This window comes from Toxotes jaculatrix, chromosome 9 (genome assembly GCF_017976425.1).
Source record: "Toxotes jaculatrix isolate fToxJac2 chromosome 9, fToxJac2.pri, whole genome shotgun sequence".
In the NCBI taxonomy this organism is placed as follows: Eukaryota; Metazoa; Chordata; class Actinopteri; family Toxotidae; genus Toxotes; species Toxotes jaculatrix.
The window spans coordinates 11626112-11638334 of NC_054402.1; the positions used below are offsets into that span (position 1 = coordinate 11626112).

Genomic DNA, 12223 nt, shown 5'->3' on the forward strand with positions numbered 1-12223 from the left:
CAAACCAAGGCAACAAACGGTCAGTAATGACTGAATGAGTATCGAATTACAAAAAAGATAAAGAATAAATTCTGTTAAAGAAATGTAGCGGTGTGATCTAAAATATATTTCCATACTGATGTAAAAACATGAAAAAAGAAGAGAATTCTGTGCCATTCTAGGAGGCGCGGCCGAGCCTAGAAAATACGCAGTACTAATGCATATGCATATATGATAATAGACCTACCTTTCCCCCTTAAAATAAAGTTGATATAAAAATTATACGTATCTAAAATACAAAGCTGCCACGGGAGACAACAAATCACAGCTGATTCGTGCAAAATGAGCGGAACATGGCGTTGAAAAGCAACGGAAAATGGAAGTTTATTTTCCACTGCGTTATCTACATCTCTCCCATCTCAAGCACTCTTTCCGCTCCAGTGGCTGTTTGTAGCCCCCAACCCCCCTCCCCTCACCACACACACACACTCACGCACACACAGAGACACATACACACACAGTACATCTCGTTCAGTCACGGGACAGGGCGATGTACAGTGTGTGTATAATCGAAATAGACCCTGTAATCCAATTACATACAACAAAAACAGCACTGAGGTCCTCGCCGCAGCTGCAGCCTGGCAGAGGGCACTGCCAAGGCCAATGATGAAGACCAGGACCATGACACGCACCTCCTGCCCACAATTTTAAACAAACGCTTAAGATTTTTCCAAATTTGTTCAATAACAAGCGTCATAATCAGACACGTTCACCTACAGAGCGGGGCGTAAAGACAACGTGTAAAAATGAAGTGGAAAATTTAAATCTTGGTTCTTTTTTTGTTTCCATTATTTGGTTGTGGCGAAGTAGCAACAGAAATTCACACATAGTGAAAGAACAAAACATTTGGTATTTAAAACTAACTGAATCATTCTCTCCCATCTGCAGCATTTAGAGCGAAGCCAATCAGTAGAATCTGGTGCCACAGAAAATGGTGGATGAATAATTAGACCAGGAATGATAACAACTGAGTCTGCATACACTGACACTCCTACATTTTAGCAAAGAAAATAAACTGGGATATATGGCCTCGTCTTTCAAATATCCCAACTGGGGCACATTATCTACAAATTAAAGGCCAGCGCTCAATACCCCCAGCATCAGTTCACACGTCTCTCATAAAATGTATTGACCCTTGTTGCCTCACGGCCGCACACACTCTTCAATACACGCACACACGCACGCACGCACATGCAAACTGGCATTTATGCACTATTAGTAACTAGTGTTACCTTCCAAACAAAATTAACTGATACAAAGGATGCTTTAACCCCTGGGGACCCCCTCCCAGCCCACCCACCCCTTCCAAACCTCCCCACGCACACATACGCGCGCACACGCAAACACATACAGACATCTTATTTGCTTTGGGGCAGAGGAGGAAAAGTCAGCAAATACATTAAACTCCTCTGCCCCCTTGGACTTTTGCGAGTAAACACCCCACAGCTGTGGCCAGAGCATCAGCGCTCGAGGTCGCCCGTCTATCCGTGCGCGCGCCTGCAGATCCTTATCAGCCTCTCCTCCTATTCAACAGCCTCCATATTCACGACACCTCCACATACTCATCATGCAAAATGCAAATGCCGTTGTCTTTTCCATCTTAGCGAACACCGTGTGCACTTTACAGATCTTTGTGGTTTCCTCTGTGGCCATCCAAATTAAGTGCATATTGATTTTATGCTCATCATATGCTCTTTTATCAGTATTAATCATATCATCATCTAATCATTATGATACATTGAGATCGTAAGAGGAATCCGAGCGCTCCATCAGGAGGAAAAAATGAATGCTGACCAGGAAAGCATCCTCTCAAAACATTAAGAAAAAGTTATCACTCTTCCTCCAAAGGTGATTTAGAGTTTGATTTGACTTCTCTACCTCTCCTTTGTGAATGTAACCAGTTCAATCCAACATTTATCAACCTGATAAGCTGACAAATACGCACAGCCAACTTCAGCACTGCACTGGAGAGGAGACAGCATGCAGATAAGCAAGACTTGAAGAGACACATTTCCAACGTACCTTCTTGCAAAGAATACAGCAGAAGTAAAGTTACAAGCCACATGCCATTAAAAGCAGTTATATTTCACAGGAATGTTGTGCAGTCCCCCAAGAAGAGTGCACGGCGCAGCGGTCGGCCAGGCGAGGCTCCGTGCTGGACTGGTTCTGCTGATGCTCCCCGGCGGTCTCTCCAGCCCTGGTCCCACACTCTCCAGCGCCGAGAAACGAGCCGCGGAGAAAGTACCGCCTCTGCTCCCTGTTCTCTCCTCCCCTTATCGGGAGAGGCTGCTGTCGCTCCACCCCCAGTATCCTAATGATGCGCCGTGATGGAGAGGTGAACCATACGTACTAATGTGGGACCAAACGAAAAGCGCCTGGGGATCTCTGTATTACGCGCACTGGATGGATGCTTTTATCCGGTAAGCTGAAGAACTTAAAACTGCAAGTACGAGTGATTTAAATTTGATTTAAAGTTCAGGAAACAGCAGCAATGCCCGCGCACGTTCTTCATGCAAATTATTTAAAACATTTCCATAAATCAGTTGTCTGTGTCTTGTCTGCGCGGCGGTGAGCGCAGAAAGTGAAAGTTAAAAAAAAAAAAAGAAAGAAAGAAAAATGTCCACCCCACAATAACGTGCCATTGTAGAGCTGAAAAAAGACCGTGCGAATTCTGCAGCGCGAATTCCAGGTGAGGAGGATGAGGTGAAGGTGCGCAGAGAGGCTGCAGCTTCTCGTTTTCTCAAGGGGAATACAGGAATGTGCGCTGCACCTGTGTCACTACAACACTCTGGCGCTCAAACCGACTTTGACTAAAGACAACACTAGAAAATTATCAGCTTCATAAAGGTTGATCTCTCTCTCTCTCTCTCTCTCTCTCTCTCTCTCTCTCTCTCTCTCTCTCTCTCTCACACACACAAACAGGTGTGTCACAAGAAATGTCTGAACAAAACTTCCCATACTTTTTTCTATCTTAACTATTTAGTTTTATTAAAACTATAACTAAAATATTCACGTATATATGGCCTACAAAGTAAAATCTTAGAGTGGCCTGTCAGTTAAACAGACTTCAAACCAACAACCAACATGCAGCAACACAAGTCTGTTTTGCATGTATTTACACTGCACCTCAGCACCTGAGCAGGACACAAGCTAAAACTTCAGTACTAGGAATACCCTACTGAGTGTGTGTGTTTTAAATATCCAAAATTGTTCATCATGATCTGGATTGACATGTTTTAGCATCAGTGGCCCCAGAAGGAGAGGGTGCCCCCCCAGTGGGACAGGGTGCCACCCCCCCCCAGTGAGAGAGGGTGCCCCAACTGCTCTACAGATATGCTTGTTCATGTTTTGAACTGAGATTTATCTTATTAATACACTTTTTTTTATAAAATACATTTTAGTTTGAGGTCATTATATTTCACTCTAAAAAACACTTGTTAGAAAAAAACAACTTCAACACACAGCCTCTGAGATTTCATCATCGCATGGACTCAGAACTGCCACCCAGTTCATCACCTGAATGATCAACACACAGTAAAATAAATACCAAAGCATGGCTGATTGTTATTCATCCATTTCAGACAAGCATGTCCGCTTAGTCACACTATTTATCTGACATCCAGCACCTTCTACTTGACATGAACTCCCTTCTAACCTCCACCATCACTCTTTCTGTGTCTCTCTCACTAGTATAATGTTCTGAGCATCGTAACCAAAAGTAGTTCTGGCTGTGGAATCGAGCTGAGGCGAGCTGGGGCCTCTCTCACTCCCACCAAAGAGCCGATGTAGTGTGGCAGGCAAGGCAGCACACTCTGCCTCCACGCTCTGTTATGTAACAGGTGGAAACACACACACCCACGCACCCTCTCTGTCTCTCTCTGTCTCAAACAGACCCACAAACGTGCACACACGTACACCTCACAATGACAGGGACATATTTGAGTGTGCACAGGAGCACTGCCATAATACACTCTGTACATCCAGATGTGCACTTTATATTTCTTTTTATAGAAGGATACATTTTTCAGCTTTATGCACTTCCCCAGCCGCAAACCATAATTCAAGTTTAAAAGTGCGGCCTACAGTGCACGCTGAGTGAGATGGGCACTCTTGTTTAGAAATCTGACAGCACCCGGGGAACAGAATCTGTCTCTGCATCATGTATTCTGCACCTCAATACTCTTCCCCATCTCCCAATGACAAACTGGTCATATAACAGCATCCAACACCTTGACACTCAAACCAAGCACCTCGTGCACAGAGGCTCCGCCCAGCAGCCCTGTATGGTAACACATGAAGTCTCAGTCAGGACTTCAAAAGGCAGCATGGCAAGCTGGTTAAGGGGCTGATGTGAGTTGGCCTGACAGCACCAAGCAGGTTGTACTGTATGTCAGCCAGTGATCATCATGGGGGCTGACAGGCTGAGCTGGGCCAGCCAGGCCAGAGAAAAGGCAAGCAGCTCCCAGACAGCTCTAGTGACTGTCACTGAGGACAGGACCCAGGACAGGCTGCCACCACACCACTAAAAACCACAGCACCATGTGACTCATCTCCATCACTCTGCTCCATCGTTGCCTGGAGATAGGGAAGGAGACAGGAAGCAAGGAGGGAGGAGGAGAGTGCGAGTTTGTTGACTGAGGAAGAAAACGGGTGAGCAGGGCAGGAGAGAAACAGAGAAGGCAGAGGGAGGGGTGAGGGGCAGACAGAGAGAGAGAGAGAGAGAGAGAGTGATGAGGCAGATAAGTTAATGTGGATGTTAATGTTAATGCTCAGACAATCACAGCTCCCCTCAGGCACTGACTGCATGCTAGGATCATATTAACGCTAATGTATCCAGTATTAATGCACAGCCCCCAGCCCACTGAAACCTCGGCAAGGTCAGAATTGGGAGAGGGTGAGGGCACATGGTGCTGCTGCGTAGCTCTGTGCAAGGTCAGAGGGATCGAAATGAGAATGGGGAGAGAGCTGCAGGAATGGGAATGGCGATTGTGGATTGCGGATGGGGGAGCTTCAGGGTAAACCATTCAATGATGGGTCAAATAGAGGAGTTGTGATCCTTTAAAACCACATCACAGAAGTGAAAATGGACACAAAAACTGGACTTTGTGTTAAGTGCCAGTCCTGAACACGGTCAAAGCCGAGAAATATGCAGCAGGAGCCCTTTTTCTTTGGTGGGGCCGCCCTAGCTAGCTCTGCATGCCACTGTGTACAAACGAGCCTCTGCATTAGGCTAATATGAGCCACACACCACTATGCTGCAGTGCATTAACAGGAAGGTGCCGACCAATGGAGTGTGTTTATCTTTAACCAAGCATGCGTGAATGTTGTGGCAGATGAGTGAGAGTGTATCAGCACATCAGAGGATGTGTGCGTGTGTCTACATGGCAGCAAGGTGCAGGACATGTATATCTGGCTGTTCTTCTACCCAACAGTCGAGTGTGCGTGAGTGTGTATTTGTCCATGTGAATCTGCTTGAGTTTGTACGTGCTTGCCAATGTGTGTTTTTGCATGGGAGTATGTGCATGTGCACACTAGACATCAAGGGGTGTTAATTTATTCAAATGAGCTGGGGAGGATAACGAGAGGATGGGGTGAGGGGCGGAGGTGGTGCGTGGGGGGTACCTTCTTCGGATGGAGGTTCATCTCTCCATTTCTCTCTCTCTCCCCCCCACCACTTGTTTTTCCACATTTGCAAATGAGACTATTTGCATGGCTGAGAAGGAAGGAGGCAAGGGAGATGGGGGAGAAAGAGGATGAGATTGAAAAAGAGAAAGAAAAAAAACATTGGAGATGGGACACGAAGCGATTCTGAAGCAGACAGAACGCCTGGAGACAAAAACATACTGTGCCAGGGCGATACCACCACTTCCAAGATGGCTGCCGCTGGAGGCATCCTCTGTGGGACCAACCTAGAGACCCGCTGCTCTCACTCCACAGTGGGTGACACACAAACACACTTTCTGACTTCCACTGTGTTCCTCAAGCAGAACAATGAGAATGAAAACTGAACAGCTCAGTAAAGGATTAACATTTATCATCTGAATTTGAATATATTGAAGATTTAGTCAGATGACTATGATTGTGCCTTGTACAGAGATATTGATCAGAGATATCTAGTGACACCCAGTGGTCACAATTAAAGATGTTATCATTAGAAGATCACACACTGCTGCATTTCCTGTATAGGCTGATCTTGGCAAAGTTTTCAGTGGGACACACTTGTTTGTGACTCCAGTTCAAGGTCTTAGTCCATATATTGATAAAGCCAAAAGACTGGCCTGCCTGACGTCCCCCTCTCTCTCCAAATAGTCCAAAAAGTGCACAACTTATAAATATTTGTAAAATTTTGATATAAATGAAGTAACTAAAAGAAGTTCTTCTGAGACAACTTTCACTTATCAGGTTTACTTTTAACCAGTGTGACCGTAAACAATATTTAAATCTTTTACTTGTTGACTTTCTAAACAATCCAGTGCTTTAGGATTGTTCCTATTAAGACTGGAGAGTGGATGAGGTGGGTAACTGCCCCTGGGCCCCAGATTCTCGGGGCCCCAAAAGTCATTGCAATGCAGTAAATGCAAATGTATGTTTGCAAGAGAATCTGCACCACTGTTGTACAATGTCAACTATGGCAGGTCATGAATAATGACCTAATCTTGTGACTGAAAGTCAACATGCAGATGGTCCTGTCTGAAAATCTAGTTACAAGATCTTCATTGGTTTACAATTTACACTAAAAAAGAAAAGTCTTACCATGTGTTCCCTGCATCAAACTAATAACTCACTGGTTGTTGCATTAACCGGATTCCTAAAACTTTTTATCTAGTTATTTTAAAGTCATGTAGTAATATTGTGCACATAGACTCTGTTTTCATACATCAAACTGTATCAATCTCCAGGGCATTTAGAAAAGTAACATGTATAAATAAGGGATGAACAAACAGAAATATACAGATGTTTACACTCAAATCTTTGCAGTTCCGGTCTGTTACATTACATAAGTCAACAATAAACTGATGCATAAGAGACACAGAGGGAGAGGCAGGGAACAGAGGGAGGGATAGAGAGCGCTGGCAGGTGTGAGAGGACGTTGCAGAGCCTAGCTGAGGGCAGATTTTCCATCTTGACCTTCTGAGCTTTGATGTTATCGCTTTCCCACGCTTTAAAACTCCCGTACCTCTGTCTGACTGGTTAACCAGTTACACACACACACACACACACACACACGTAAAACTACTCAAACAACAAAGTTAAAGGACATGCTGACAAATGTAAAAATGTTGTTGCTGCACAACAGAGAAAAGCTTATTCAAGCATTATATTCTTCAGTTTCTACAACTCCAACCCAACCACATTAAATTTAAAGGATGCATCATCATTTATCTCAAACTGTGTGATTTGTTGAACCATGCAGTAACCTCGACCAACCCAGAAGGGACCACTGACACTCATTTGAGGGACCAGCTTGGTCATACGCTACATTTTTTTATTATCAACAAACCCAAAAAAAGATCGAGCCCAACAATAAACTGATCCTGTAGGGCTGCACCTCATGATTATTTTCATTATCAATAAACCAGCCATTTATTTTATTGATCAATCACCAGTTACTCTTTAATTATACATCTTTGACCTATTTTTAAAGATTTATAGCTTCAGAAAAAAAATGAATGAGAGTCATATACAAGTTATGGCAGTCAAAAAGCATTGTGAGAAGTTCAGGGGGTAGACAAATTAATGCAAATATTTAATGAACTGTACAACTGCTCACTACACTGCTACAGAGATTGGTCAAGTTGAAGGCCAGTTATTAGCACTTTGTCAGCTATGACACGGCTCCTCTTGTCAGCACTTTGTGAGTTTACAAAACAACATGAGATGACTAAGAGAACTTCAGAGAGGTCATCTGAACCCAAACTGCAGGCGTATAAATAGTAAAGTAAACGCAAAATGATTTAATTTGCAAAGGGACAAGCCCGTTGAAGCTAAACAGAGCCACATTGTGCCAAGTGAAGAACAGTAGACGCAGTTTGAGCCAACCAGTAGAGAAACAGTATGCATCTTTGTTGTTAGTCCCTGTCATGAAGAGTTTTGGTCACTTCACCCACAACTGCTGCGTCAACCCACGCAAGGAAAACACATTTCATCCACTCTCCACTTGTTTCCCTTCAGTCGCCCTGAGACCTTTTGTCTCAGCAGCCACTGACAGAGCCATCCTAAATGCTTACGGGAACAGTAACTGATCATCCCTCTCACACCTGTCCAGCATCTGTACATTTGCTTCCGAATGTGTTGTTCTGCAAAGCTCCTCCTGGTGCTGTGATGTTATCAGCTCTAGTGAACTGTGTGATAAATGGCTTCTCATGCTTACCTCAACTGAAGCCCTTATGGAAAGCAGCTGACCTGAGCCCTGAGGGATCCAACCGGTAAAACCGCCTGCTCCGGCGTTTGGGCAGTAGGCTGTGTTAACTTTTACAGCTCGGCCCCTCTTTTTTTTTTTCTCCCACAAATTCAGGAGGCTGAATGGAAAAGGGGGGAGAGAGAGAGAGATAAAGAAATAAAGAGAGAGAAGTAGAGAGCAGGGGGGTTCTTGGGACTCACCCAGTTGACAGCTCCTGTCTCTCCCTGTAACGACTTATTTATTCAGGGATAATTAATCAGGCGCAGTTTTCTGGCGGTATGATTAATGCGCTTTGTCATCTGTGCTGCAGCAGTGAAAATACAGTAGCCTATGATGTTGCAGCACGGCTCTAGCTGGCTCCGATGCAACGGCAAAACGGGGCATCCTGTTTACTTATAATCAGTTAAAAGTAACTTAGCGATACATAATTGGAGGCCCTTTCTGCAACCAAAACCAGTACGGACAGCTGCTACTTGGGTTGCTTTTTTAAATGTTAGTGGTGCCTTCCAGGAAAGGGCCTATTTTTCATAGTCATGTCTCTGTTCGGCGCACTGGTGAAGTTTCAGAACCCCTATTTATGTTTTTATTTGATCTCTGATGTGATCTGCAGCATTTCTCAGACTGCTGTCCAATTTACAGCTCACGACAGCATCTTTGACTATCCTTCAAAACGTTTGATTAAAGCACTTTTCCACCTACTTGTTCTCTCCACCAGTTTTTGGAGTCATTTGATTTCCCTTGGGTTAGGGTTAGCAGCTTTTACTTCTTGTGGACTTGCCGAGGGAAGTTGAAGCCGATTCTTCCTGTGGTCATGCTGGTCTTATGATGCCACCTTGTGAATGTTTTTGTTACCGCAAGTCCAAGGAATTGTGTTTACATCGAAGGTTTTGTTTGTTTGTTTGGCTTTTTTGTAGTTTTGTTTTTGGTATGAACACAGTATTTAAAAGTTTTTGTTATAAAGCCGAAATAAGATTATGAATTTCACCCACAGCAAGCACACAGCACACAACACACACAAAGACGAAAAGGAAGTCACTTCCTGTCCAGGTGATTACACCGAGGTGGGTGGGCGTTTCCTTTCCAGGAAGGAGCGCTTGTTTTGTTACTTTTCTCCTACAGGTGTGACCAAGTGATTTTTGAGATGCGGGACATCCGACAACTTTTGTTCAGTTCCTTTCTATTTGTAACAACATTGTACATTGAGAACTTTTAAAATCATATAATTTATATTGTTCTTTATGTTGTATCTTCTGGTATTTTCGTCTTCTCATTTGGTCGTTTATGCTCTTACGTTTATATCTCTGAATGACTTGGCACCTGATTGGAGGCTCAGCTGGGATTTTGTTGTCAAAGACAGTTACAAAATGAAGCTGTCATGCAGTTTAAATATTACATTGCATTGATCTGTAAAAAGGTCCAGAGCAGCAGTGATATGAAACAAACATAAACACAGCAAGGGTACGTACACTTTATTAATACAAAAGCCTTACATTCTCATAAACATAACAGTCAACATTGTGGCACACTGTAGCTCTCCCCTCGGTTCCTGGCAGGTTCTGTACAGTTTAGTCCTCTTCAACATGTCTTGGCTGTAGACAAAAGAGCCAATTATCATTGATTTACCACTGGTTGTTATAGCCTGTAACTTGGCAGGATGCAGAAATTAAAGCATCTAAGTAACATGTATTGTCCCATAATGACCAGCAGATGTCGCTATAAGGCTACATATTTTTTTTCAGCTTTTCAGCTCATTTTTTTTGTAGCATTTTTTTTTTACCATCTCCCTTACCTTGGATTTGCCACAGTTGGCGATCTTGTTGCCTTCAGAAAAAAATAATGAGAATGGTTGGTTAGTTCTTTGGAAAGCTCATATCCAATATGCTTTTTTTGTTCAGCAAACCTGCTCTCAGCTGTGAGATGGGAGCAGAGATACATATGATCCTCATAAATATAATGAATATGCTTCTATTCCACATTCACACACACACCCATCACACCTTAACTGTTTGGTTTCTGAGTGTCTTTGTATCTATTTTCACTCCCTGCAGCAGACTCTTTACTTTTCTCTTCAGCTGAAACACACATGCAAGCTTTGGCACACAAAGCGCACACACAGATACTGGATGTGGCTGTTGACTTACCTGCCAACAGAATGATGGAAAGGAAAACAATGACCCCAGCAAACACCAGACCTCCAACACGTAGTGTATGGTAGTCTACAAATTTACATAGGACAATGTGACCACATCATCACTGTCATGCATGAAAGCTGTGAATGTACGCCCTGTTTCTCTCTCATTGTTACCCCATCTTCCTCTTTCACTTTTCTTCACACCCTTTCACCACCTGACCCCCTGTTTTCTCTCTTTTTGTCCTTGTCTTTTGTCTCACTTCCATTTTTGTTATTCCTCCTATTTTTAACTCTATCTCTCTGCACATGCCCACTTTATTTGCCCATCTAACCTCTACGTGTGCTGGCAGAAACTCCCTTTATCCTGTGTGTGCTTTCGACATTCTCTCTTTTTTTTTTTTTTTTTTTTAGATAAAATATTTCAAACATTTCATCCAAGTAGATACACTTTCAAAGTTGTGGTTTGCTTACCATATACGAAGTCTGCATCAGGGTCGATTTCGGCACCTGGTGATGGAGAGGAATAGACAGAGGTAGAAATCCAGCAGTAGTGCCATTCATTAAACCACTGCATGAAAAATCAACAAAAATGGTCACATTTCATTCTGACACATTCAACCTGTGCATGGATTTGGTAAGGGTTTTTAGATTTGGGGCTTTACTGGTTGAATGACTCTCTGTCAAACAGCGAAAATTAAGAAAATAGGTCACAGTCAGCATTGGTCCATTCCCTGAAGGTGTTTTTTACACAGACAGCATGCTATTTTGGGTAGTCTTGGATGGAATAGATATCAGATTTAGAGTTGTAAGTGTTCCTAAAAATGTAGTGTAATATATTATAAACCTCCCGGTATTGTCACCCTCTTGTTTTTCTACCACTACAGGGGCACTTGTACCCATTGTGCTCCATTTTCAGGATGTACAACACCACAACCAACAGCAGGATAGATTTTGTGAACATGATTAACTGTGGCAGAACGCTGAAATGTGAGAAGGTGAGCTGACACTGTGAGGCTGCAGGACTCCCATTGGTTTTGTTCCCTGTCAAGCTATCGGGGACACTCTGTATGACCTATGTTAAGCTTTATGTTTTGTTTTGTTTTTTTTTGTTTTTTTTTGTTTTTCTTTATAGTTCAGTGGCATATCTATGTTACTCTTAAAAAGCAGTTAAAAGTCAGCCTTGTATTACTCATACATGATTAGTGTGTTGTTGTCAGTAATTCTGGCTCAGAATCAGAAATAGATTGAATGACCTTGTACATATTAGTCACTCAATTGGTGTCATGTTAAAGTGTTTTTGCTGTGTAACTCACCTTTAGGAGATGACATGTTGCCTCGTCTGTTTGTGTGTTCACTGGACAAAACTGGAAGAACATAAAACAAACAGTTAACAAAAGGCCGGTGATAACATCAGCCGCCAGCTGAAGCTCCATCACGTCTGCCGTTTTAAATAAAATAACCAGGAACAATTTGTTTTTATAAAATAACAATAAAAGCATTCACCATCAAATCTGGTATCTGAAAACCAAAGTTTGCAGGTTCAAAGATTTGTGTGGATTTGGTTTCTTTAGTAGTCTCTCCCTTTTAATAAAGTTACAGATTTGTAGAGGCTTGTTTAAATGGGCTTATTCAGTTTAAATGAGAGGTAGTTG

At 42.9% G+C, this 12223-nt stretch overlaps 1 protein-coding gene across 1 annotated transcript in view; it reads right to left on the reverse strand.

The window, feature by feature from the left end:
* Window positions 1-2218, reverse strand: part of LOC121187128 (Down syndrome cell adhesion molecule-like protein 1 homolog) — a 94185-nt gene extending 91967 nt beyond the window's left edge. Inside the window, exon 1 of the mRNA XM_041046249.1 lies at window positions 2062-2218. Coding sequence (XP_040902183.1) covers window positions 2062-2104 — 43 coding nt within the window. The 5' untranslated portion in view covers window positions 2105-2218. The remainder of the gene's footprint in view (window positions 1-2061) is intronic.
* Window positions 2219-12223: the final 10005 nt, after the last annotated feature.